The sequence below is a fragment of the Ammospiza caudacuta genome, chromosome 17, assembly GCF_027887145.1.
Source record: "Ammospiza caudacuta isolate bAmmCau1 chromosome 17, bAmmCau1.pri, whole genome shotgun sequence".
Lineage (NCBI taxonomy): Eukaryota > Metazoa > Chordata > Aves > Passeriformes > Passerellidae > Ammospiza > Ammospiza caudacuta.
Window position 1 is genome coordinate 11,986,629 of NC_080609.1, and position 26,012 is coordinate 12,012,640.

Below are 26,012 nucleotides of genomic sequence, written 5' to 3' on the forward strand. Positions count from 1 at the left end.
GCAATGTGAGTGAAGTAAAGAATCCCTAGAAAGCATTAAATAGAGTGAAGAGGTGGAGTCTCCAGCTTTGGATATATTCAAAATCTGACTTAATGCAGCCCTGAGAGACCTGTTCTGCCTGAGCCTGTTGGGCAGGAATGGGACTACAAACAGCATCTCCAGAGGCCTCTTCCAGCCTGACTATTCTGTGGTTCCATGAAATTGTTTCCTTAGTCTAATCAATTATTAAAAAGCCAATTAAATTAGACTGGAAATAGACTGTGGTACCATAGACCTTGTTCTCAAAATAGCCTTTCAAAGCACTGCAAAGCAGCAGGTTCCTGCAATACAACCTAAAGTTTGACTTCAGCAGCAAGCACTCAGTTCTTATGGTAAAGTTCCCTTGAAAGTCCCCTAATTAAATCCTACTTAATGATACTACTACAGGCATGATATTTTTAGCTTTTTATGTTGACAAAATGTAGATTCTTTACCACTGATTAACAGCCTCATGATAGCTGCAGTACAAATGTTGGTCAAGTGCTTTTAATTACTCTTGTGATCTAAAGCAGAGATGTTTGCAAACCCAACTTCAAATGTGGGATGAGAGAAGAGAACATTCATGGTTGACATGGAATCTGGTCAAAGTTTTTCAAGATGTTCTAAAGCTGGCACACAAATAGTAAGAACTGAAGTATTCATCAACCTTGATATCTTCAGCAGGCTGGGAATAATTTTTTCCTCCATATGTTGAACATTTTGTTATCTTTCAGAGCAGTCCGTTGTGGAATGCCTCACAAAGAAAAATCTCCACATATCCAACAAACCAGCTTTTTCTTCAGAGCCAGGAGAGCTTGTTAAAATGAAAATTCTAATAGTCCTTCTAGAAACATGCTAAACATCAGCTTGATCTTGTTTGTGTGTGTGTGACAAACTGGGGATCTGCCACTACATCCTTTTATTAGGTCTTCTGGGTGTAGGACTTGACAATGTGCTAACCTTGCTTGTAATTTACTGTATTTCAACTTATATAACCCAAATTTCTTAAATCCCTTTACAAAAATTTACTGAGTCTCCTGTGAATGGTTTATGAGTCTGGATTTTAAAGTCATTTTCTTTGAGACTCAACTTTCATCTTCAATCTTTTACTGGACCAGTAGGAACGCAACTAAAATGTTTTAGGTTTTTTTTCCTAGATCAGCTCTTATATTTTCTAGATTTAATTAGTGCACATTACAGAATGTCACTGGCACTATATGCATTACGTCACTTTTAAGCTAAGGCAATTTTGGGGAGCAGAGCTGTTATCTCAAACTTTCAGGCACTTTAGATAAGCAGCCTTTAGCCCTGCCCTTCCTGTGACGAGCAGTTGGGCCTCTGTCTTCGTCCCTGTAAGCCAGAAGATCTGCTGTGCAGGATCCTGGGACTTGGATTCTCAGCAAAACAGAGGTTTTTAGGTAAGTGCATGCATTTGTCTAACTGAATATAGAATCTTCTATATATTTGTTAACTACCTTACATAGATTGAATTAATTAGACATTGAGAGGGCACTGACAAATGAGATAACCAAACTTTGAGACAGGGTCTACATCAGAGAGCATTTTAGGAGAGGCTGGTGGTTAGGTGTGTTCCAGATCCATCCACTTCTCCTCCATGTGAGTCCATCCAGGCAATGTGCAGATTTCCAGGAACTCTCTGGCAGATTGCAGACTCTCTGCAGGTGTCCAGCCCTGCAGGGTCATGTGAGCCCACAGGAAGGTGCCCTAATGCACCTCTCTGCTTGTGTCAGCAGCCTGCTCCCAGACACTGACCTCCAGCTCCAACTGCAAAGTTATTATAGGCTGTAATAACAGATCACAGCTCTAATCTAATCTCTACACAGAGAAATTTAGCTATTAAGGTATAATAAGTTAAAACCAATAGAAACCAGAAAGAATTAGTATAGTCCATAGTACTGTTTTACTACATAAGACTATGATAAAACTATCCAGTTATACTACAGTATAACCATAGCAGGTATTTATGTCATTATGGTAGAAGTTATTTATTTATTTATTTATTTATTATAAGTAAATTGTACTATAATAGTTCTATATAGAAAGGTAAGAGTTCTGATGGGCTACTGCACAGGCTTTATCTTGCTGGGGGAAGCCCCTTGTCTGCACCACACAAACACACCAGAGCACTGCCCCAGAAATAAAGGAACATCTTGGCTTTGGAAAGCCAACTGGTGGCTTGAGAGCAGTCAAGCCTCTGTTTCATCTGCAGAATCTGTGCTAGGATCCCTGCAAGGGAAGGTGAGCAACTGTTTGCTAGAAGAGTGGATCAGAGCTGGTCCTGCTGGATACATCATGGACTGCTCTGTCTCAGCCCTCCATGTGAATATCTAACCATGTTTTAAAAAGAGAGAAAGAAAAATAAATGAAAAAATCTTCATTATTAGGCGTCTGAAGGATCAACAAAAATTACAGTTAACAAGCTTGTGTCCATTTACTGGGATCAATCCCCCAGAGAAGCAGGAGCTGAGCTGAAGCAGCAGATGAGAGCTGTGAGGAGAGCGGCTGCTCTGCCTGCCTGCCTTGGGTGTAATCAGCTTTTCTTGTTAATGTCTGAAATCCCTGTAAGGCAGGACCACGGAGATCCAGGGACAAAACTGATCTGAAGTGCTCTGCACCCCCTTCACCTGATAACCCAACTGCTCTGGATGCAGCACCCACTGCCTTTGGCTGGGGGGTGTGGGGAAAAGGCCCCGCTGAGCTTAACCATAGAGGGATGCAGGTGGTGAGAAACCTTTTCTTTAATGAGCAGGAAATCAGATTTACAGATATCTCAGGTGATTTTCATACTACTGCATATATATGATGATCTGCCCAGCCAAGGTCACCAGTCCCATCCTGTGCAGCAGCATGCCATGCCCAGTACCACCAGTCAGAAACACCTGGCTGCACTGGTTTCTGCCACATTTGGCAGAATGAGGATTTGCCCCTTTTGATAGCAAGGAGCAGAATGTGGAGCACAAGAGATTTGCTGGGTGTGACTGCAGGAGAGCACTGGGAATGGGAATCATAGTGGGAAGGGAGAAATAATGTGGGAAAAAGGGAAGGGAAGGGAAGGGAAGGGAAGGGAAGGGAAGGGAAGGGAAGGGAAGGGAAGGGAAGGGAAGGGAAGGGAAGGGAAGGGAAGGGAAGGGAAGGGAAGGGAAGGGAAGGGAAGGGAAGGGAAGGGAAGGGAAGGGAAGGGAAGGGAAGGGAAGGGAAGGGAAGGGAAGGGAAGGGAAAACTAGAGAAATATCGTCCTTGGATTGGTTTGGCCCTGTATTGCAGTTTCCCCATACCTGGTGTCAGTTAGGAAAGCTCTTTTTCTCTAAATTCTTAACTGCCCTCTACAATGTTAAAAATTGAACATTTTTAATATGGTCTAATTTTCTTCTTACTGACCATTTTTCTCTATACACTTCAACTTAGCCAATTAAATTGTCAGCCCACTTTACATTCAGAATTTGTTTGAGGCTGAGAAATCTTGAAGTAATTTTTGTTTGCCTCAGAGCAGTTTCTTCTGAAATGTGGAAAAATTAACTCCCTGTACACAGCTTGTTTTAACAAAACCAGGACATCTGACCAAGTTTCCCTTAAATCCTGGAAACTTAAAACAAGTTCTATTGTCTCTTATAGCTGTGAAATGGAGGGAAAACTGAGCTTCAGCCATCATCCTCCATCCAGCCTTTTGGCCTGGTTGTGATGGAAAAACAACTGCTCAGGACAAGTCAGAGCAGCCTGGGAAGCTGGCAGTGCCCTGGGAGAATGACATGCCTTGTCCTGCCAGAGCTGAGTCCTGCCAGCCCTGCCTGGGCTCCAGGGAACAGGGTGGGAATCACCCCTCAGAGGGCCTGGCCTCACACCACCAAGGAATTTCAAGGAGATTTAAACTAAGAGGTGATTTTGCCCTGAGTATCTTAAGCTTTTAAATATTATCTACTCTTAAGACAGGAAAACAGGTGTGGAGCAAGTACAGAAAGAGAAGGAGTGGCCAGAAAACTGATTCTGCAAACCACTCATATATGCAGGGAGGAGGAGACTGGTGCAGGGCTGCACATCTGACCAAACCAGACACTGGCTTCCAAGTGTCACTGGGGTCAGCTCAGCTTTGGCTGCAGCGTCTTAAAACTGACACATAGCTGGAGCAAAGCACTTCTAAAAGAAACAGGAATTGCCCAAAATCAGTGCTACAATAATATCAGCTAATACCTTAAGTGAATGTGTTTATCTTGCATTTTCTGTTTCTTAGGGATTAGCTGCCTTCTCTCATTTTGTATCCAAACATTTGGATTATTTGATAATTACATATTTATTAGCCAGTCTTTCACAACAAGCTGAGTCATTTCTCTCACATACAAGTAAATAACAACTTATGGCCTGGTTAGCCTTTCCCAAGTGACAAATTCTTTATTCTATTCACTGACATTGCACCATCCCTGCCAGCTGGGCCCACAAGAGAACTGTGGAGACTGAAGGCTTAAAAAAAGTCACTCAGGCACAGGTTTACATGGAATGTATTTGCATACGTTCCCCGAGTGTTTGAACAATGGGGCTTGTTTCTTCTCTGCCAAGAACCAGCCCCATTCCTGGAAAAGTTCAAGGCCAGGCTGGACAGGGCTTGGAGGAACCTGGTGTAGTGGGAGGTGTCCCTGCTCAGTGCAGGGGAGTTGGAACTAGATAGGCTTAAAGGTCAGCTCCAAGCCGAAGCATTCTCTGATTTCTTTTCCGTGTGGCTGTCCGGAGGTATCTGTGGCCCGATGGTGACATTGGGTCGGGCACCACACGGAGCCGAGGCGCTTCAGTCCCACCGGGTGTGCTGTGCCAAAGTCTTAGCGGAGGAGGGAGACTCAAAGAGAAAGAAAATCCCAAAAAGGCCGGGTAGGAAGGAAACAGTGGAAACACTGGGAGGGAAAGTCAGTGAGTCAAGCAACAGAGTGAAAATCTGAGTTAACTCCTCGCCTCTCCACTGCTCGCTCCAGAAACTCCCACAGCTCCATTTTGCGGAGGGGGGAGGCGAGGCAGGAGGCGGCCAGGCAGGAGGCGGCCGTGGCGGGGGCAGCGCCCGAGCGGGGTCTGAGGAGGAGGAGGAGGAGGAGGCAGAGGCGGAGCGGAGCCCCGTGCCCGTGTGTGAGGGGCCCGAGGAGGAGGAGCCCCGTGCCCGTGTGTGAGGGGCCCGAGGAGGAGGAGCCCCGTGCCCGTGTGTGAGGGGCCCGAGGAGGAGGAGGAGCCCCGTGCCCGAGTGTGAGGGGCCCGAGGCGGAGCGGAGCCCCGTGCCCGTGTGTGAGGGGCCCGAGGAGGAGGAGCCCCGTGCCCGTGTGTGAGGGGCCCGAGGAGGAGGAGGAGCCCCGTGCCCGTGTGTGAGGGGCCCGAGGAGGAGGAGCCCCGTGCGCGTGTGTGAGGGGCCACGCGGGGCGGGCGCTGAGGGGGCGCTGCCGGCACGCGCCGCGCGGGCGGGGCGGGGGCTCCCGGCGGCCCCGGCAAAGCGGGCGGGGCCCGGGCAATCTCAGCTGCCGCCGCCGCTGCTGCCGCCGCCGCCGGCTCTGCCTTTCCCTCGCTGCACCGGCACCAGGTAACCCCCGCCGCGGCTCTCCTCGTCGCGCAGGGCCGGGCCGCGCTCCCCCGGCCGCCCCCGGAGCGCGGGGCTGAAGGCGGCGCGGCTCAGCCCGCCCCGGCCGTTTCCAACCGCCCCCCGCCCGCGCTCACCCGTCCCCCGCCCGCCCCCGCCCCGGCCCGCCCGCCGTCGCTTCCCGCCGGGCCGGGGCCGCGTGTGGCGGCCGCTCGCCCGCGTGGGAGCCCCCGGGGCGCGGTGTCTCGGGTGTGCGGCCTCCCCCGAGCGGGGGATCGGTGTCCCTGGCTCGGGCAGCGGCGCTGAGCAGGCAGCCGGCGTGAGGCGCCGCGGGCTGGAGTCGTGGGGCGGGCGCTGACCCCTGGGTAGCCCGGAGTTCTGTCGGTCGGCGCTGTTGGCTGGGAGGAGAGAGGAACATCAGCTACCACGGTCCCTCTGGGCCTGGCACCTGGAGGGTTTCCTTGTTAGAAGAAGCTCTAACCTGCAGCTTTCTGCCCTGATTGTGAAAGAGCTGATAAGTGCGCGGTGGTGCCGGCGCTCGCCGCTGCTGCCGAGCCTTGGTGCAAAGGTAACGTGCTGTGATGGGTGTCGTGCTCTGCTCTGGCTAGCACAGGTAGACAGACCTGCCCTCGCTGCCCCCCGGCTGTCACCTCAGGGCAGCTGCTTCTGTGAGGAAAGTGTAGTTTAACAGACGGGTTTACTGTGGAAGAGTTTGGCATCGCTCGCCGAGTGAGTGACTGCTCGTGTTTTTACATCAAAATGTGCTATTTTAGTGCTGTGCTCCTTTTGAGGTGACAGTGCTGAGTTCCTCATGCCATGTTCACGTTTGGCTGCCCTTCCATGACCGTAGGGGTAGAAGTGTCAGGAACACTGGAGACAGCACCTGTTTTCTGACAGTTCCAGTAAGTTTTAGATCTGCTGGGAAGAAAAAGTATCTGGTTTGCCTTATTTTGCGTTCCTTATTTTACGTTGCCTTATTTAACATTGTACTATGTTAAAATAAAATACATTTTATAAATATATTGTTTATAATATATTATAGGGAAGGAAAATATTAGCCAGCAAATTCCGGGTCTCTGCAGCATTTGCAGGCCCCCCCATCTCACCATCTGGTTTTCAGTTTAACATTACGCAAAAAGGAAGTCCAATATTTGCTAATTTTTTTTAATGTTTCTGTTTCATTTCTTTGCAACTGACTATTCCAGCCTAATGCTTCTGTTGACTTTCCCAGTGAATCTTAATGTCTAATTCTTGCTTTTGCATATGGGGGTGAATTACTAGTCGCTGATTTTCATAGCAATGTTGTGGAAGTGAGTTGCAGGCGAGCTGGACGGAGGGTTTTATTGGCACGCTTAGCAGGCTTTTTACATTGCTCTATTAGTAAATGTGGTGGCGTTTGGAGACCCTTAAATCTGCGGTGCTTGACTGCTTGTAATTCGGCGCTTATAAGGCGTGGACGTTTAGGCATTCAGGTGTCGCTTATAAAGAATAAGAGGTGGGGGTTTAATTTGATCGCAGATACCGGGGCTGTTTGATCGGGCAGGTGACGGGCGAGGTTAAATAAAACACGCCTTTTGTTGTGCGCCGGCGGGCTGGGGAGCGGAGCCGCAGGGGTTAAGGCGGCGGGGTTGGCCGGGCCGCCGCCTCCAGTGAATTCAAACTCGGCGAGTGACGGGGAGCGCGGGGGCCGGGCGGGCTTTGTTGGGGCCGGGAGCCATTTTGGGCTCGATGTCTCGGCGTGTGCCGCCCGCCGGGCAGCGCGCCCCGAGCCCGGCCCGGGCGGATGGCGGAGCGCGGCCGCAGGGCCCGGCCAGGCCCCGCTGCGAGCGGGCCGGGCTCTGAGCCGCTCTGCGGGGCCCGGCGTGTAAACAATGAACCGGCACGCTGCTGCTCTCACCGCGCCTGAATGCGGGGCTGGTTTCTGTCAGCCCTCCCTTTAAAAAGCGTTTCGAGAGGTACACAATGTGAACGTGCGGTGTTGTGATGAAACCTGGGTTTTGCGCCTGTGTTTGGGGATCTGTGCCGTAATGCTCAATGGTAACGTCTGGTGTCAAATATCGGTTTTGTTACTTGCGGGGTTTTTTTGTTTGTTTGCTCTTTTAAAGGAATAATAATGTTTTGTGAATGTGTGTTTTAATAAAATGTTGATTTAGCTTGGCGCTCTTTGCTCTTCAGCCTGTTTAAATCAGTAATTAACTTGCTATGATGAAACATCCTTTGTGGAGTATATATACTTTTGGTTCTTTAACTAAAACCAGTTATTTTATTGGTTATTCTGAATAATAGAATGAAATAACTGAAATTACAAGTAAAAGATGGGTTGCTCTCAGAAACTGATGGAGTTTGCATGTTCCAGTTTCATTGTTATTGATAGTTTGCCTAAATCTGTTTACATATGTGGCATCAAATGTGTTAAGTCATAGTGGCTTAAACTTACTTGGCTTTAAAATGTGAGGATAGTAAAGGTTCTATTTGAAGCAGTGCTACCAATATCTAAGACTTTATTGTATCATTTTTTTATCCCTTGTAACAAAAAATAATAAGACATGCTGTCTTGGCAGTGTTCTCATTGTCTAACAGACTTTGGTGAATATTTCTACTCTGCCAGGGTCCCTTTTGTGAAATGACAATTTACCACTTCCTTTGTTACAGAGGTTTTCATGAGGAACTGCCTGGACAGTATGCTGGTAAAAGTCTGTGTACCCCAAAAACCATCAGTGAGGGTTTGCTCTGTCCCTGTGAGGTGTTTGTAGTGCACGGTCAGGGTTTGGTGCTGCTCCCCCTGCCTTGTGATGCTTCTGTTCGAAAAGGCCTCTCCTGGAGCATTTCATCATCTTTCCTGGAAGCCAGGAGCCTGCTGCCATGGTGCTAGGACTTTGTTGAGGCTGCCTGATTGTGATAAGTGACTGTCAGATAAGCTTTTTTTGAATTAGTGGTGCAGCCTCGTGTCACTCAGAAGCTTCAAAGTCCTTAGGAGACAGCCAAAGGCCTTGTGTGCAGGTAAATTCTGCTGCACTGATTGCAGGAGTTCCTGACGGAGTCACAATCTGTCTTCTCCTGCCCTTCTGCTGTGCTGATTTATTGTAACACACATTCAGTTTAATTGCAAGGGAGAGATGGTGCTTAGGATGACTGTTGTGTCTGCTTCCCAAAAAAAGGCAAATAGTCCAGCTGTCCCCTCTGCAGGAACTTCGATGTTGGCTTGTAAGCTGAGGCATTCCAGTGGAACTGTGTGCTTCCCTGTAATTCACTGTCTTATCAAAGTGCTCTTATTACTGGGCTTTTATACAACTACAGGCTTGGTTCTTGCACTATACTTACCTTAGTATTAGAAGTAGATGTTTGTGGGCTTCTACAAAAGGGAAAAAGTCTTTTAGAGTTTGGGCCTGGTAATCTGCCTCAAAGCTTTTAGTCTGCATGAAACTGAGTCCAGACAGATCTGTGGTACTAAAGCAGAAAGGTGTTGGGCACCCAGAAGTGTTCAGACTGGAACTAAATACAGTGCTTACCTCTCAGGTTCTCTGCCAAGTTTTGTGATTGAAGATTTTCAAATATTTTATTAGCATGTCTCTTTCTGTTCCAGTTGTGTATGAAAGTTTATTAAATCAGAAGATTACACGTGTAAGGTGGAGTGCTGTTAAACACAAGTGAACAAATTAGAGTGAGTCAATGTCCTACACCCACCCTGTGTCTGTTTTGTAATACAGATGTAGAATATTTCTAAATAAATTGGGTTGATCATTTGTTTTGAAGAGGTGAATAACTAAGATTAAGCTGTTGAAGTAAAAGTCAGGCCTAAAAAAAATCCAGTTTCATAGTAAATTCTAGATGCCCAGTTTTGCAAATGGTGGTGGTCATCTCTGAAGATGACTTTCAAATTCTTAAGTCAGTTAAGCCTGTTTTGTTGCCATGAAAAATTGAGTAGAGATTTCTCCTCCTGAGTCAGAATTAATTTTAGAGCATCAGACAAGCAGTGAATCAAACCAAGGCCCTGAATCTTCCAGGAGTGATTTCTAAGTGTGGTGTTTAGATGGCAAACCTGATATCCTCACTGGGGAGCTGGGTGCTGTGAAACCCAGCTATTCATAGACCTACGCCTGAGTACCTTGGAGGCTTTGCAGTTTGCACTGCCTTTGTCAAGCACATCTTTTATCTATAATAACTTAATGATACAATTAAAACCTTATCAAATAAGAAATACTGTTTATGTTCTAGCATTTGGTTTATTCAGAAATCAAGTAGAGAGAGAACTGGTGGTGAAGGGGAAAAGAACAGGGCAGAAACTGAGCCAATGTGTTGTTTTTCAAACTCAGCCGTTGCCCTGCCCATATGGGCACTGCAGACAGGGAGGAGCTGGGGAGCTGCTCAAAGCTCACTGGCATAGCTGAGCTTTCTGTGTGGGAAAATATTGTTGGGTGTCAGAAGGATTAGCTACTGAGTTGCCAGTTAAAAAATAGTTTTTATGATGAAATGCGTGCTAAGCACGCGCATCAACTCCAGTGGAAACTGAACAAGGTTTTTCTACCTTGAGGGTTAAAAATCTTTATTGGCATGAACTATTCAAACAGATCAACCTTAATCATAGTTTTCAGCTTCAGTAGGCATATGTCTGAAAAACCTGTTTTGCTGTTTTTTAATACAAGTGCTCTCTGATATTATCAGCATCCCTCATCTTGAAATTCACAATATTTCCACTTCTGTTCCTGGCGAGCCATTGCTCTCTGGTCCCCATTTCCTATGTGCTAAATTGAGCTCCTGTTTGTTGATAAAGTAAGGCAGCAGTTGTTACATATTCCAACAGAATTTGCTGCTCATTCTAGCAAAAGAATGAGGCTGCTTTGCTAATACTTCCGCACTACTGATTTAAGCTTCCTGTAAGCAAACAATAAATTTATATACAAGTTAGTGAAAACATTCTGGCTCTGGGGCAAATGAAGTGAATGTAGAGCATCACTTAATGGAAATGTGTTTTCTAGAATATAAAAAAAAGTAAATAGCAGGAGACCTTATTTTTCTTTAACTCCACTTTGCATGGGAGGTGCTTGGATTCAGGAAGCTACAATGCTTAGGCCCTGAAGTTTTAATATTTTTAAGTCTTCAGTCATGGAAATACCCTCCTGCCTTACTGACCTCAGGATTTGGAGGCTACAGGTAGACTGACTAAGAGCATTTTAATGTTACATGTAGATTGCTTTTGAGCTGCTTTTGCCTGTACCTGCTTTTTGTCCCCATTTCTTATGCGTATGTAGCTGTACAAAATAAAAACTCATATTTCAGCATAGGAAAGTGCATCTCCAAAATGAGATGCTTGTTGATGTTATGATTATGAAAACTAGCTGGGGATATTTTTATCCTAGTTCAGATATGTCATCATAGATGTGTGGAATATCTTTCACTGCTGTTGAAACAGGAGCCATAGATAATCTGCAAGTAGCCAGGATTCTGCCTTGCTAACGATGCAAATCCAGAATAGCCAGATCCCTATTTGTTAACTACAAATCAGCTATATCCAAGAATCTTTTCTGCAAAATTAAAAATTTTATTTGACTAATGAAATTGAGGTGGGCTGAAGGGTTTTTGCCAATACTTTGAAAGTCAAAATTGTTCATAGTACCACAAGTAGTCACCCCTGCAGCTCTACAAGTTTGTTGATACGACAACATCAGTTTTTATTTTCTTCTGAAAGCTATAATACCTTTCAAAGACCCTATGGAAAGTTTTACAAATGTTACTTGGGTGGTTTTGATTTGTTAGTTTTGGCCTTGGGTTTGTTTTTTTGGAAGTGGATGGCACTCTGGAAAATGTGCCTAATTCCAACCTATGAGTCACTTTGCAGTTGGCTCTTTTGCTAGGGTGTGTATTCGGTGGTTTTAATGACAGGAATAAATTATGTGAGATGAAGGATACTCCCTCACTGCTTAGGGGATGGTATTCAAAAGTGCTGCAGTAAAATGATTTGACTATATGTAAAAACTTTCTCAAGTTTCATCTGCATTATCCACAGTTGGTGCACAGAGCAGCCTGTGCCTTGCTCAGAGGGCACTCAAAGCAAAACACATTTTGAGGAGATCTCTGAGCCATGGCTGCCTGGTTCTTTAGATTTTTACACTTAGCTTCTTAGGGGATACCAGCATAACATAGTTCCTGTGGAAGTGTTGTAATTTGGTTGTGATAAGAGTTTGGCTCATAACCGAGCCAGGGAACTTGGAAGCAGCTGAAAGTAGGGTATCACAAAGAAGGTCCCAGCCAGAAATACCCTGAGCTTCCTGCAGTAATGATAAGGGATACCTGGCACTAGCAGCAATACTACTCCACCACTGAGAGCTCCATGTTTCTGGTAATAGCTCTTTTATTCAATGCTTAATAATAACACAGGCTGAACAGTGCAAGGGCTCCTTGATTGACTTTATGCAACTTTAAGTCATTGCATTACTTTATTTTCACCTTTTACAGTATGATTTGAAACTGTCACCATGGACTTTTCACGTCTACACACGTACACCCCTCCCCAATGTCTGCCAGAGAACACTGGCTATACATATGCACTCAGGTGAGAACCCTTTTCTTCTTGTAGCCAAACTGTCTGTTCTCAATGTTGCTAACTGGAGACTTGAGCTTTCATGGTAAGTAGCTGACTTCTTTGAAGAAGTGGGCTTTTTCTAATCTGGTTTGAAATGCTGTGTCCTAACTGGAGGAAAGAAACGTGGAACTAACAGGACCATGACTAAGATAATGACTCAGTGTTTATTAGTTGCTATGAATAACTTGTGTCCGCCTAGTTACAACTCTGCTGGATTTCTATAAATGTAGAAGTCCTCCAAATTCATCCATGTTTTGTGTCTTGTAACTTTGGTGTGTGCTTTCTTTTGTACTTGGGACCACTTTCACTTTAAACCACTGATTTTTGCGCACTCATTGCCGCTAGTGTGGGACTTGGCTGGAAGGAAAATATTGATTACTTCTTTTAGCAAAGCTGCTTGTTGGGTGAATGTAAAATCTGAATATGCCTAATATCTAATCAACTTGCTTTTCCTTGTATTTTTTTTGTATCTTCTAATGATCTTGTTTTTTTCTTGTATCTTTGTTTTGCTTAAATCACTTCAGTTTTCTAGAAACTAACTGTAGTGTTTGGTAGTTTTTGTATTATATATTCAGAATAAGTGTTGTGATGCTATTTTGAGTTTTTTGCTATTAATGAAGCAGATTGTTGCTGTTCTAATCTATTGAGCTTTTCCTGCTGTTGAGATCTATACCTGCTTCAAAGTATATCAGTTATTGGTTTAGCTAATTTTAAGTTTTAAAAAATGATTGTTTGTTAGAATGCAGTATGAGATTTACTTTTCTATTCCCTCTGTACATCATTATTATGTGTTGTTATTAAAATCCATTATAGAGATAGGAGAATACTTGGCTACTTGCCAATAAAACAGAAGTTGGCAAAACTGTAGCATTAAGAGATTACTGAGTTAATTCTCTTCTTTTGTGTGCTCCAAAACAGTGCATTTACATTTTCTCTTGGGGATCATGGCTGCTTTTTTTTTTTTTTTTTTTTTTAGCTATAGCCTAATGTCAGTAGTGTTGCAAATGTAACATTTTAGTGTTGCAAATGTGACAATATTTTGTGTTGCATCAATTCAATTGCAATTTTGCCTGAAATTTATGAAAAACTATTGGTAAAATGTTGGTTATGTACAAGTGGGTTTTCTAATTTCAAGAAAAGCGTGCTGGGCAATGAAATGTGATCTACATGCCTTGTGTCCAGCAGCAGTTTCACTTCTGTATTAGTGAGTATAGTTACCTTTGTGTTGCAAATGTACCCTAGAGATTGGCTGAAATATTGTAGCCCCTGACAGTTAGACTCCTGTGGTGTTCTTGTGCAAAATTCTCAAGCAGTGAAACAGTGGGCAAGTAGAAAGGAAGGTGCAGAATGATAAATTGTATTGGACATCTGGAGGATATTTAATTATGACTTTGGGGTTTATTTAGGGGACAACTGAGTGTTTGTCTTGCTGCATAAATGAAGAATGCTTTGCAAAACTGAGAAGTTGTGCAGGGGTTATATGTCTTGAAACTTTCCAGCTTGCCATTTCACTGTGTTAAACTATTTCTATGGCATATCCATAGAAATGGATAGAGCTGGGTAAGATGAAGTTTCATAACAATTAAGGAAGGCCAGTATAGTTAAACTAGGTTGAAATTAATTAATTGCAATTCTTCCTTGTGTAGAAAAGAAGAATTGGCAAGCTCTTTCTTTAGAATTGTGTGAAGCCCCAAATGTTAAAATAATGGGAGCAAACTATCTGGCACACTGATGTGACAGTGCTTTCAGGGTGCCAAGACAATAAACCACAGTCTCTTGTGCAGACTCTTGCTGTGCCTCTGCTTGCTCTGTATGTGCAGAATGACATCTGTTATTGTAGCTCTTCCTCCTCTGGGTCAAACAATATTTGAAGATCTGAGGAAATTGCTAATCAGAAATATTTTCATGTTGAAATTTGTTCTTTCTTACCCCTCACCTGTGTTTGTTTTGCTTATATTCTAATCTGATTTATTCTGCCTTTGACAATTCAATTTTTACAGAATCTTTTCTTTAAAGAAATTGGCTTGGGATGTAGCCCTGCAGGAAGCAGTACAGTGAAGTTTGATACCACAAAGCTATTAATAGAGTTGGCTATGATTTATTAATAGAACTTATATTAATACTCACTGGAATCACTGTGTGTTCATAGCTATAGTGCTTCTACTTTGTGCTTCTACTCCTCCAGCCCAAATCAGAAAAGCATTTAACTGAGATACCTAAATAATCTTTATCCTCCTCCAAATGCAAGTCAAACTTGTGAATCTCACCCACCTGTCAACATGCAATTTACACCCCACTCTTATGACTGATCTTTCTTTTTAGTCACCATCATCCTTTGAATTGTGTTGTCAGTTTGGGTGGCTTTAACACTTCTCACAAATTTGGGTTAAATCAATAAGAATTTGGTTTGATTTTCTGTGTCAGAGCACTCAACTGGGATATAATTTTCTGCACAGTAATTGAATAAAATCTTTTGAGGTTTTTAAGTATGTTCTGAGTCTGACTGTAGAAATAACTAAACAATTCAAGGTAGTGTCCTTGGTCACTTAATGTAAGCATTGCCCCCTGGTTAGGAAGCCTGTGAATGTTTTAGTATTGCCTGTATGTCTGTCCATGTTAGGAGATGTCTGTTCAGTTGTAGTTCTCTGGGTGTATTGCATGTGCCTGTTATGCTGGATAGTCAAGAACATCACTGCCCATTTCATTCCAAGGAGTATTTATAAGTAAATGACACTTCAGGGCCTTCAGACAAGCTATAGGCATGCTAAAATTGGCAGGCCTCATTCTCATTCTGCTTACTTGAAAAATAACCTGTAGTCTAGACATTCTTACTCTGTAGAAGCTCATGTGAAGGAGTTATCAAGAAGCTGGAAATGTAAGATTAGATCCAGTCACCAGCTCTGCCAGCAGCCATGGGAGCTGTTTGCTGGGGAGGGAACCAGCCCTCCCTGTTAGCTGAGGTTGCCCAGGAGTGTGGGCTATTGCATCCCACCTTTAGGTGTTTCTTGGTTAGCTGCACATATTGCATAGCAGGGCATCAATGCACAGGTTCATTTCTGGCCCTTGAAAGAAAGGGCAGTGGTTTGTGTTTTTTTATTTACTGTAGTCTTTTCTGCGGAAGAAAAAAGGCTGCATTCCAAAGCATGGGAAGTGAGATGGCAAGTTAGGGGACTTCTAGGTACTGTCCTGCTGCCAGAGGACTGATAATGTGAAGAGAACTATTACCCTGCATAAGTGAGAGACAAGCCCCTTTTGTTAAAAAGATTCCATGATGATTTGTTAGGTTTTTTTAGATAGTAGAGCTCAACTTTTAACTATTTATTCAGCCCACATTGATATAAATGCTCATTGAGATACTTGGTAACAGCAAGTGTTCATAAACAGAAACAAATTGAGGCTGGTCACAGCTGTCAGCTTGTTCTGTGTACTTTGTGTTCTTGTGAATTGAGTGTCTGTAAAAAACGTGGGGTGAAGATGAGGAAAGGCAAATGCATAGTGGCAAATGTAAATAGCAAAACTGAGTTCTGAAACAACTGTTTAGGGAGGGACTCAATAGAAAACTCTTGTGGCTCTGACCCTTTCAGAATAACAGCAGGAGGAGCCACATTTAACCCATATTCTCTTCATATCTGTCAGAGTATGAGTAATTTATGTTTAGCATTTTTGAAAACTAACAATTAATCTCTTTAGTCTACAATTGGTTGAGTACATGAGAAAACATGTTATTTCTTCTCTCTCTTCCAGCCAAATGAAAGCAAGGATTAACAAGCCTAATGTATTTAGTGTATATGCAGGGTTTGTTAAGTTGTGCTGAGGCTCTTTCCTGCCTAGCACAGGGTTGCACTGCACGCGCCAGGGTTATCAGGGCAGAGCAGGGAGACCCAGCACACAGAACCAAAGCCCTGCCATCAAATCTCTCTACTCTGGGACATAGAAGCAGCTACTTTGGACAGACTCTGGTCTGATCTTTTGGGCTGAATGCCCAGCTGGTTTTGGAGCCATGAGATATTTCCCAGCAGTGTGTTGTCTGGGTTTTTTAACCAAAAGAAGTTGATATGCTCTGACAGCCCCATTTTACATACTTTTCTTTGTACTGAGGAGTAATAAAGAAACTGATTTCAAAAGCACCACCTTGTCAGAATTACATCATTACTGTAAGTGTCGTTTCAAGGCCTTCTGGTGCTAACTTAATTTTATGCTGAAGCAGTGCAATACTTACCATAATATTGCTTTGTGATGTTCTGAGATCTTTAATGATGGTGTGGGAAAACTATTTCCATTAAGTCATTTTTACACAAGTACATTTTATAGTAGCTATTTATATGCATTTTTAAAGGGAAAGCTTCCATTTCAAATACAGATTGCACGGCAGAATCTACTCATTCAGATCTAATTTGCTTGTTTGTTTTTGTTTGAGGAGAAAGAGCTGCTGTCATAAACAATCCTTTGCTTATCTCTTTTAAAAAATCAAACAAAGCCTCCAGGAGTACTGAAGGGCTGTTACATCTCTGTATATCCCTGTTACATCTCTATATCCCTGTGCCCAGGAAGGGACAGAGCCCTTATGAAAGCTGGCCCAGAGCACTCAGCATTTGGATGCTGTGGGTCACAGGGCTGAGCAGTTCTAGAACCTGACCTGTGTGCAGTGCCCTGTGCCAGCAGCCTCTGCTCACTTGCATAACTGAATGTTTCCTTTGCTTGGGAGTATGACAGTTCTGCTTTAGGCTGAACTTCTGCTTTGGTAAATGTATTTCTTACAGACTCCTCAGCTTAATCTGTTTGTGTTTGCCTTGTGTTGCTGCTTTGTCTTTGCTGTAAGTTTTCATGGTGGCTCTGAGAGAATCATGTGCTGAAATGTGGAGTTCCTGGGGTAATGACATGAAGGCTATCTATGTGTAAACTTGCCTCTGTGGAGAAAAACAAATTGAAGTCTCTAAATATTTTTTGTTAATTCTGAGTTTTAAGTATTTCTAATGGTTTTCATTAGGTTAGGAAATACTTTTAAACCACTTTTTTAAAAGCAAGTAATGGTTGTTAAACTGAAATAGCTGAAGTAGGGAAGTATTTAAGTATCTTGAAGGGAGGAAGTTCCTACTTGTTGAGAGGTGGAAATTCAGGGTAATGTGGCATATGGATCTTCAGTTTTCAAAACAAGGACTTCGCAAACAGAAAACTGACAAAAATAAACTTAGACTGAAAATTAATCTTTGCCTTGCAACTTGGAGTGTGTCATTTTTAATTTGCTTCTAGGCATGGTGAAGAAACTGTGTCATGAATGGCTTCTACTCTCAAATTGGTCCCAAAAGAATGAGTGCTTGCTCTGGCTAAATTTCATATGTGGTTTCCATGGTGGTTGTTTCTTTCTGTGATGTGTTTTCAGTTGTAGAACTGGTAATATGAATTGTCTCGGAGAACTTTGAATATCTACACATATCTGGATTATTTGGGTTATTTGGTATCTCTTGTGGGGGTTGTACCATAACCCCAAATAAACTACATTTAATGGAAACTTGGACTAGCTTGAAAAACCTGTTTGTTACCAGGTTGAAAATTCTCCCAGTAACTTCGCTGTTCTTATTTTACTGCAGTTCGAGTTATTCTTCATCTGCTTTGGATTTTGAGACTGAGAACAAAATAGATCCAGTGTTTGATTCACCCAGAATGTCACGGCGTAGTTTACGGTTGGCTGCTGGAGGATACAGTAAATCAGATGATGGACAGAGTGATTCCCTTCATGACAGCTCTTATGCTGGAAATATGTCCTTCAGGGATCAGTCTAAGTAAGCATTTTAGTCATCACTAGTAAATCCTGAGTCTTACTGTTGGAACACAATAATGCAGAAAGGTTACCTACAGGTCTTCTTTTTTGTTCTTGGTGTTTGCTGCCATACTCTGAAGTTTATGTTCAGTATGTGGTTTGCAATGACAATTTTTTACAAGGATCTTTGTCAAATTATAGGTGCTTGAAGGTGAGGACTTCCTTTTAAACCTTGTTTGCTCTGTTTAGTCACATCAGTGTTGAAATGACTGTTAATTCATTTATTAATAAAGTGAGAGAGTGACAGAAATGTGTCTTAGTGCTGTGTCTCACTTGCCTTTGTTTCCTAGGGTGGCAAAGCAGCACAGAAGTGTGAGCAAGCAGTCTGGCATTGGAAGACATGTGCCAAGGAAAAATCTGTCCAGCTCATCTATTTTTAGCCAGAGCAGTTTCAATAGCCATGCCAGTGACACATCAATGATATCCACTGTATTGGATGAGTCTCTGATTCGGGAACAGACAGAAGTTGATCATTTCTGGGGTAGGCAATAATTGCTATTGCTTGTATCAAACTGTGCAAACTGGTTTGGTTTGGTGTGTATAAATTTATGATCTTTGCATCACCTGTTGTTCATCCTGTCCCCAAACATGTGAACATTTGCACTTCATCTCTAGGGGTCTGCTTGCTAAGATGCCCACTGGAAATACATGGTCCAGTGTGTAAATTTGATTTACTGGCATGGTTAATGTCAAGACATTCACAGTCAAGTTACTGTGCCAGCAAACATAAACACTTCTATGATGCAATGCCATAATTATCTCCTGTCTCTGCTTTCTTCAAAATGTACACTGAGTTCTGTATTGAAAGAATGGTAAACATATAACTTGTTTTTGAAAAGTCAAAGGCAAAGCATTGTCTCAAAGCATTGTCTTACTTGTTTGTAGGCAGAAATGTGTTTCTTTTTAACATACCTCGAGATGAAAGTTTCAAATTAGTGGCATTTCAGAATTTCCCAAAAGGTTTTTTGTATGTGGCTGGCTGGTTTGGCTTTTTAACTATACCAAAATGTATTTTTACTGGAACCTTTTCTCTTCCATGAAGATAAAATATGGGAGTTGTCTATATAAAGTATTGTCTACGTGAAGCGTTGTGTACAACCAGGTCAGCAATTTGTTCTATCTCCCAATTCAGACTCTTTGTTTCCAGTTAGAATACTTGTGACCTTCCCAGAGTCCTAGTGGGAAGAATTGTGTCCATCTTGGTAGAACCCATTCTAAATTTTAGATAACCTGGATCTTAAAGCAGAATTTTAAATACAGTAGTATCAAAGTAGTTACCAAGCAGCAGAAACATTGTTAGCAGTAATTAGCTGCTTTAACTTCTTGTGGGAACCAAGTCAAGGTGCAGTTGGCATTCATGTTGCTCTGCCTGCCCCTTCTGTGATGGGATGATTTTCACAACTATTACCCTACTACAGTAAGGTTTGGATAGGTGTTTCTCTGATGGGCTGCAAAATGTTAAATGCTAACCATAAAGAGACTTTCTTTGAAGTCTTAAAATTAGTGGGACTTCTAACTTGAGTTTGTCAGATACTGTAATTCAATTCAGATCTTTCTTATATTTGGGACCAATTTCTTCTTTTTTTTTGTTTGCAGGCCTTGATGAAGAAGGTGACCCCAAAGGTAAGCACACTTTGCTTTTCCTTGCACACAGTTTGTGTGTGACAGGCCGGGTGCTGGCAGTGCTGCCATGGTGCTGTGCTGTGTTCCAGGCAGTGACACCACGCTGCTGCTGCAGGGCAACGGGGACATTGCAGCCCCGGAGCTGCAGCCCACGCTGAACGGCTACACGTGCAGTGACTGCAGCATGCTGTCAGAGAGGAAGGAGGTCCTCACTGCCTACTCAGCTTCCCATGTGCCATCCTCCAGGATCTACACGAGGGACAGGAGCCAGAAACATGCATCTAGTGAGTTACTTTCTCTTGTATTTCATTTCTACAGTATTATTTAAGCATCTATCTGACCCTCATGCACTTGCCAATAACCGAATTCTAGAGATCAGCTTTTATTTGAAATACCTTTTTCTGTATCAGTTGAAATTATATGTACTTGTCAGATTCTGATATATAATAATCTACTGATTTTCAGTGCTGCTGTAGCAATCAAACAGTTACAAAATCAAACAATTACAAAATTCAAATGCTTTGCCCTTAAGTTATAAAATTATTTGGCCAGCCAGCGCTGATTGTAAGTCTCCTAATCTGACATCAGATCTGTGTGGCTCTGCCTGTGAAATATTTGGTCGTGGTTTCTAAGATACAAACTTCCTGTGCTTTTTGGTTTACAATTTTTTATCCCTCATGTGATTTGAACTTTCAAGGTTGAGCAGAATTGTTACTTTGCAGTGCTTGTGTTATCAAGGGAGTCTCTGAAAGGGCTTTCTACTTTCTGCTTCCTTTTTTCCTCCTCTTTTAACCTTGGAGCTTTTTATAGTGTTTCTAAAAGCTAAACCTCAAATACATGAGAAAATTGAACTCCAGAGGGAAAAACTGATTCCAAATAGTCACTCTAGAGACTGCATTCCTAAAGCTTGAAAAACTGAGTCTATATAAGTGAGATTCTGCCTTTCCAAGACAATCTCCATTCAGTAGATTGTTTTCCTCATTGTTTTGCCCATGTCTGCCTGCCTCTTGCACCTGGAGTTTCCTGATTACTGGTAGTCCTCAGTTACCACACAGGATTTCTTTCCTTAATGACCTTGAATTAGAAAGGAGCCAGTTGTGGAGTTTTGTGGGTTTGTTAAGTCTTGAATGAAGTTTGTTTTCAGTACAAGAAAAAGGAATTAGTCTGTTTGAGCTATGTGATATGACTTCAAATACTTAAATATTTCTTTTTAGTTAGTGTGTAGCACAGGGTGGAGTTCTTTTGACTTGAACAGTCAACTACTTAAAGTGGCACTGCATGGAAACTCTTTCTGTACTTCTGAGTTTGCATTCACACGAGAGTTTTCCTCATCTTTGTACATTCCTCTGAACTTTAATCTAGGAGTTTGAGTCAAACTTTGGGGTTGTATGGGTGGGGAAAAGCACACAGTCATGGCAGGGTTTTGGGATGTGACAGAGCCCAGGACGGTGGCAGTGGTGGATTTTGGCTCTGGAGAAGGGTGTGTCTCTAGCACTTCAGGCAGACCTCTGTAGGAACTTCCTCTGATGTTACAACAGGGAAGATGGTGAGCAGTCCTCACTCCTTCAAATCCAGAATAACCCTGTAGTGTCTCTTTGGAACTGTGACCCCAAAATCAGGAGCAGCAGTTCACCTCACTGAGGAATCCTGAGTTCCATAAGCAAAGAATTCATTGCTCTTTAGAGGGCTGCACTCTCACTAAGCAAAGCTGTTCTTGCTGAAGTTCCACATTTTGCCTTGAAGTCATTATCCAGGGTGTGTAATTCTTACAAAAGCTTTCATGCAATATCAAATACACCCAGACTTTTCACACCACACTTTCTGAAGTGTCATACTCCTGGCTAAAGGCTTTCCCTGCTTTGCCCTCACTCTTACACAAGCTAATGGTGACCAGAGAACAGAAGTACATATTTCTATGGATGAATAATTTGTATTCACACTGTTTTTTTCAATAGGAGGAACATATTTCTACATGAGTAAGATTCTGCGATTGGTCAAAAATACTGCAACATCTTTTGCATCACTATTAGTGCAACTCTTTCAAATGGTTTTGCTGAAGCTGGGTTATGAATATAAAGGTACCTTTTCAGTTGTCTTCCTTGGTCTGCAGACAAAGACAGAGTGTGTGTATTGGGTTTTTTTTTCTTCTGGTCTTCATCTTTGGCACTATGGTGTTCTTCTTCTATGGTCTTTTGACTGGCTCCTGTCTTTCTCAGTTTTTATTTCACTTGTGCTACACTTTTCATACCTTTCCTGTTTTGAAAGTATCAAGATTCCCTTGTATGAGATCCACATGTTGATTTCATTAGGAAGTGGTAGAGAGTAATTTTTCAATCTAGAAACTTAAGTTGATTTTTTAAAACTGTGGTGTTAATATCAAATTCTAACTTTTCAATGTCTTTCATTCTCTCTTATCACCCTTAAACCTGCTGTGCACTTAAAGCTTGTTTAGATCTGTCTTGCAAAACTCAGACTGCTCTCATCACTCTGCACTACTTTAGAGCACATCTTGTTTTCCCTGAAAATATTCATTTCTTCTTTGGTGCTTTCTCTTCTATAATACCTGCTCTACAAGTGAAGTTAAATTGCCATAGGCAGAAGGGAACTGATTTTTGCATGTGAGTAGAACTTTGCTCTCCTCCTCTCTGCTCAGAGCCTTATAATTCCTAATGCTTTCTCTCTCTTTCTTGTCACAAGTTTGTTAAAATCAGCACAAATATGTAATGAATGGCTGACCCATTTGATGGAATGTTGGGAACAGGGACTTACTTGATGAGGGGTTGTTTGTTGGTTTTTTGTTTTTTTTACAAACTTTGCTCTCTGAAAAGAAGTAGAAGGATTTTTTTTGGAACTAAGAGGTCCCTTGATATTTAAAGAAGGAACAAGATTACACAGAGTAGGCTTCTTCCTCAATCATTTGCCAGGTTTCCTTAGAGTAATCTGACTTTAATAGTGAACCAAGCCAGTTTAGCTAAAATCTGTGTCTATGAAAGGCTTTGAATTTGATAATCAGAATCTGTGTGTGCTTTTTGGATGTGTTGCAGCTCACTCAGACTACTGTGGAAGTATGAATGTAAAGGAGTTCTACAGAGAAGATCATCACCTTGGTGTGAATGAGGAGTCAATATGTGAGTACAGAGATTGATGCAGTCTCAGTCCTGGGCTCTTGTTGCTGTAATAGTTGCAGCACACAGCCCCTGACACTGTGGGAGCTACAAAGTAAATGTTTGGTTTGCAACTTAAATGTGGGGGGATGGTGATCCCCTGGTGCACTGTAGTATTTCCTCTGAAAGTTTCCTTCCCTGACGTTTGCTTGGCAGTTTTTGGGTTGATAACTGATGATGTGAGATAGACTTGTTTAAGTCTATCTTGTAACAAATCTTGACTTCATCCTGGCTTCATCCCATTAATCAACTGTTACCACAACCAACAGGTGATGACTGTAAAGGGAAGAAACATCTTGAAATGTACACCACAGACCACATGCAGTCCTCATGGGCTAAAAGGGTAGCAAGGACCATTGGGCACACCTTTTCTTCTGCAGGTTGACTTGGATATTTTTGTTTGCTTTTATTTTGCATCGCAATCTCACAATGTTAATCACACGTTTTGTGTTTGGGCTTTTTTTCCTTTCTTCATCTATCAAAGTAGGGTAGAAATGTAAAGTGCCTAGACAACTAACTTCCTTAACACCTCTTCTGTCTGAATTCTTGCTCTGATTTTGGCTTTTGTACAAGCTTGGCAGGCTGCTTACCTGTTAGTGAAAACAAGGTGTAGGGTAATGTGCACCTTGTATGTTAGAAGGAACAAGTCAGATTAATTCATTGCACTTTGGGAGATCTGTATGCTTGCTAGGTTGAAAAGCTGACTTTAAATGAAAGTAAGGTATGAGATACTGGTATGCAGATTATTTGAATAAAGGGGTTTTAATATTTTATTTTTGTTCTAGTGATAGTCAATTTTTACAGGAATCTTATATAGGGATAGAATCTACCCTGTGAGATGAGTGTTCCCTAGCTTGAATGACATCAAGGATCTGTTGAATGCTCTTTATTCAGCAAAGGAAAATGATTTGAGACACTTCAGTCACCTAAATGATTTGCAAAACATTGGGTTGGTATATCTATAATCCCTCAGATTAACCCAGGCATATCTGCTAATCTAAGAATGTAGGTTTATTTTCTAAACATATATGGTGTAGTTTGTTCTGTAGAAAGATTGGTCCTAGTCTTGGACATAGTATTTGTTGGCCTCAGCAGGCTTTAAGTTACAGCATTTTATTTCAGTGCATTGGATGGGGAGATTGGTGGTAGTTTTGTTCTCTTAAGGAGATACAGAACTATCCTACTGAACACTCAGCTTAATGTCAATTTACTGCTTGCAGCTTTTAAGTGGGAATACTTTCTATTGTTTATCAATATTTCTTAGACATCACTGGAATTTTAAATTTTTAATTGTTCTCACTGCTGCACAGTAACCCAGATAATGAACTTGATGTATAATTTTGAACAAATAAGATGCTTTTAAAGTAATGATGTGCTTAAAGCTTGTTTTTGTGGTAGTACTCTTGCTATTCTCTCTGCTACACTTTGCATGGCATTGTTAGATAAACATGTTACAAAATGTAAGCTTTGATTTTGGAAAAGTAATATTCTAACTGCACAGGTGGTGTTCAGCCTGTTTATCTCTGTCCATGAGAATTCAGTTTCTAAACTCTCTTGGTTTTACTTGACCTCATATTTACTAGTGGCTTGCTTTGCTTTAGAGTAGTGAAGAACCAATTTGAGATTACTGAAAGGTACAGTTTAAAATTCTGCAGAACCTGTGATGGGCAGGGGCTGAGCCTGTTTCACTGTACTGAAGGGAAGCTGCAGCTCCTTTGTGTGTGTGACCACATGGAGTTCATTTGTTATAACCAGGTTACTTTGTGCTTCACGGGCTGCGAGCAGCGGGAGCCGCGGGCTGGCTCGTGTCGCAGAAGGTGTTGTCTCTACTTTGGCTGGCCATTCTCTCTCCAGGTTACTGTTCCAATCTCTGTGTGTGTGTGCATTGCCTGCTCCTTTTGAAAATCAGGGGACTGCAGGGGCTTACACTAATTCAGCTGTGCTTGTGCTGTAGCTTTTGTGTCTTGAGATGCATGTGCTGCTTTATTGACCAAAATGTGCTTAATGAGAGGGTGTGTTCCTGTTCACAGGCATTACAGGAGACTAACCAGAGGGAATGAGTGTGTGAATATGGGGTGTCAATAATGGGGTGTGTTTGGTTTGGCAGTCAATTGCTATATTGGTATTCCTCTTACCAAAAACTGCTGCTGCTAATCTGTGTGTTTCCTGGAGCATTCTGAGGCCTCCAGTGTGTGATAACTTGTGTTCAGACATTAATACTGAATTTTCAGTGAGGTAGCATTGCCATAACAAAAGAGCATTTAATCTCTTTGCATGGCTGTTGACCTTGTTGAGTAGCTGTTGTTACAATGCTGTCATACTTGTGGTATCTAGATGTCAGTAAGCTGCATGCATTGCCTTATTCATGTATTTCTCCACTCTGCAAAGCTTTGTTGGCCACAGCTGCATGTCCCTCTGCTTGGTTTCTTTGAACAAGTGCTGCAGTAATTACATTTCACACTCCCACCTTTTGTCTTCCAGGGAGGGCAGCTTCTGGAATGTTCAGGTTGCTTAGAACTGGGTGGTATCAACTTGTTACTCTGATGTCTTTGCTCAAGGTGTTTCTTGTAAGAAGGTGTGTATCCTTTGAAATAATTGTTTTGTGAGCAAGTTATTTACTCAGTTATAATATCAATCAATTAATCATGGTAAATGTGTTCGTTCTTGTAAACTGTGCTCTCTTTCTCTAGATGCCTTCCAAAGAACTACAGGTGGTTACTGTTTCTTATCCCACTCCTGTTTCTGCTAGGTATGTCAATTCTTCACTTTTAATCAAAATCAGTGTGTGTACTACAGCTGCTCCAAAATAGCATTTTGAATTGATTTATGAAGAAGATGCAGAACTGCAAAAGAGCAAGTTTGTTTGTGAACAGGGCAGTAATTCAGGCTTCCAGGGTACTACAAGTCAGCAATGTCTCCCCTTGACACAAAAGCAATATCCTTGATTTAATTGCATAGAGCTCTTTAGAAAGAGTGGCTGAATAAATAAATGCACTGAAGTCCTTTTTTCTTTATCTCCTTTCATAGGGGTAGCAATGAAAGAGTAGGCTGGGTACTGATTGCTTTGTCAGCCTCCATAGAAATGTGCTTAAGTTTTTACCAAGTCATCCAAAGTCTTTCCTTTGCTCTAGACCCTGCTTTAGTTGCTTAAGATACAGCTGACTTTAGAGTGGTTAGTAGACAGTGTTCAGCCAGCTGTCAACTGAAATGAAACAAATTGAAGTATTTACCAGAAGTGCTGGGCCA

General features: G+C 42.3%; 1 protein-coding gene across 10 annotated transcripts in view; it reads left to right on the plus strand.

Annotated features, from left to right (window-relative positions):
- Positions 1–1,347: 1,347 nt before the first annotated feature.
- Positions 1,348–26,012, plus strand: part of SUN1 (Sad1 and UNC84 domain containing 1) — a 32,963-nt gene continuing 8,298 nt past the window's right edge. Inside the window, exons 1-12 of one of the 10 annotated variants that reach the window (XM_058815990.1) lie at positions 1,348–1,436; positions 12,035–12,131; positions 17,750–17,941; positions 18,270–18,460; positions 19,576–19,602; positions 19,692–19,886; positions 21,558–21,680; positions 22,647–22,730; positions 23,036–23,146; positions 24,522–24,620; positions 25,248–25,341; positions 25,457–25,515. In XM_058815990.1, the coding sequence (XP_058671973.1) occupies positions 12,055–12,131; positions 17,750–17,941; positions 18,270–18,460; positions 19,576–19,602; positions 19,692–19,886; positions 21,558–21,680; positions 22,647–22,730; positions 23,036–23,146; positions 24,522–24,620; positions 25,248–25,341; positions 25,457–25,515 (1,252 nt within the window). In that variant the 5' untranslated portion in view covers positions 1,348–1,436; positions 12,035–12,054. Of the gene's footprint in view, positions 1,437–5,503; positions 5,585–5,942; positions 6,150–6,467; positions 6,484–7,316; positions 7,619–12,034; positions 12,132–17,749; positions 17,942–18,269; positions 18,461–19,575; positions 19,603–19,691; positions 19,887–21,557; positions 21,681–22,646; positions 22,731–23,035; positions 23,147–24,521; positions 24,621–25,247; positions 25,342–25,456; positions 25,516–26,012 lie in introns of those variants that run through there. The other 9 variants (XM_058815991.1, XM_058815989.1, XM_058815993.1 and 6 more) reach the window with 9 other exon arrangements.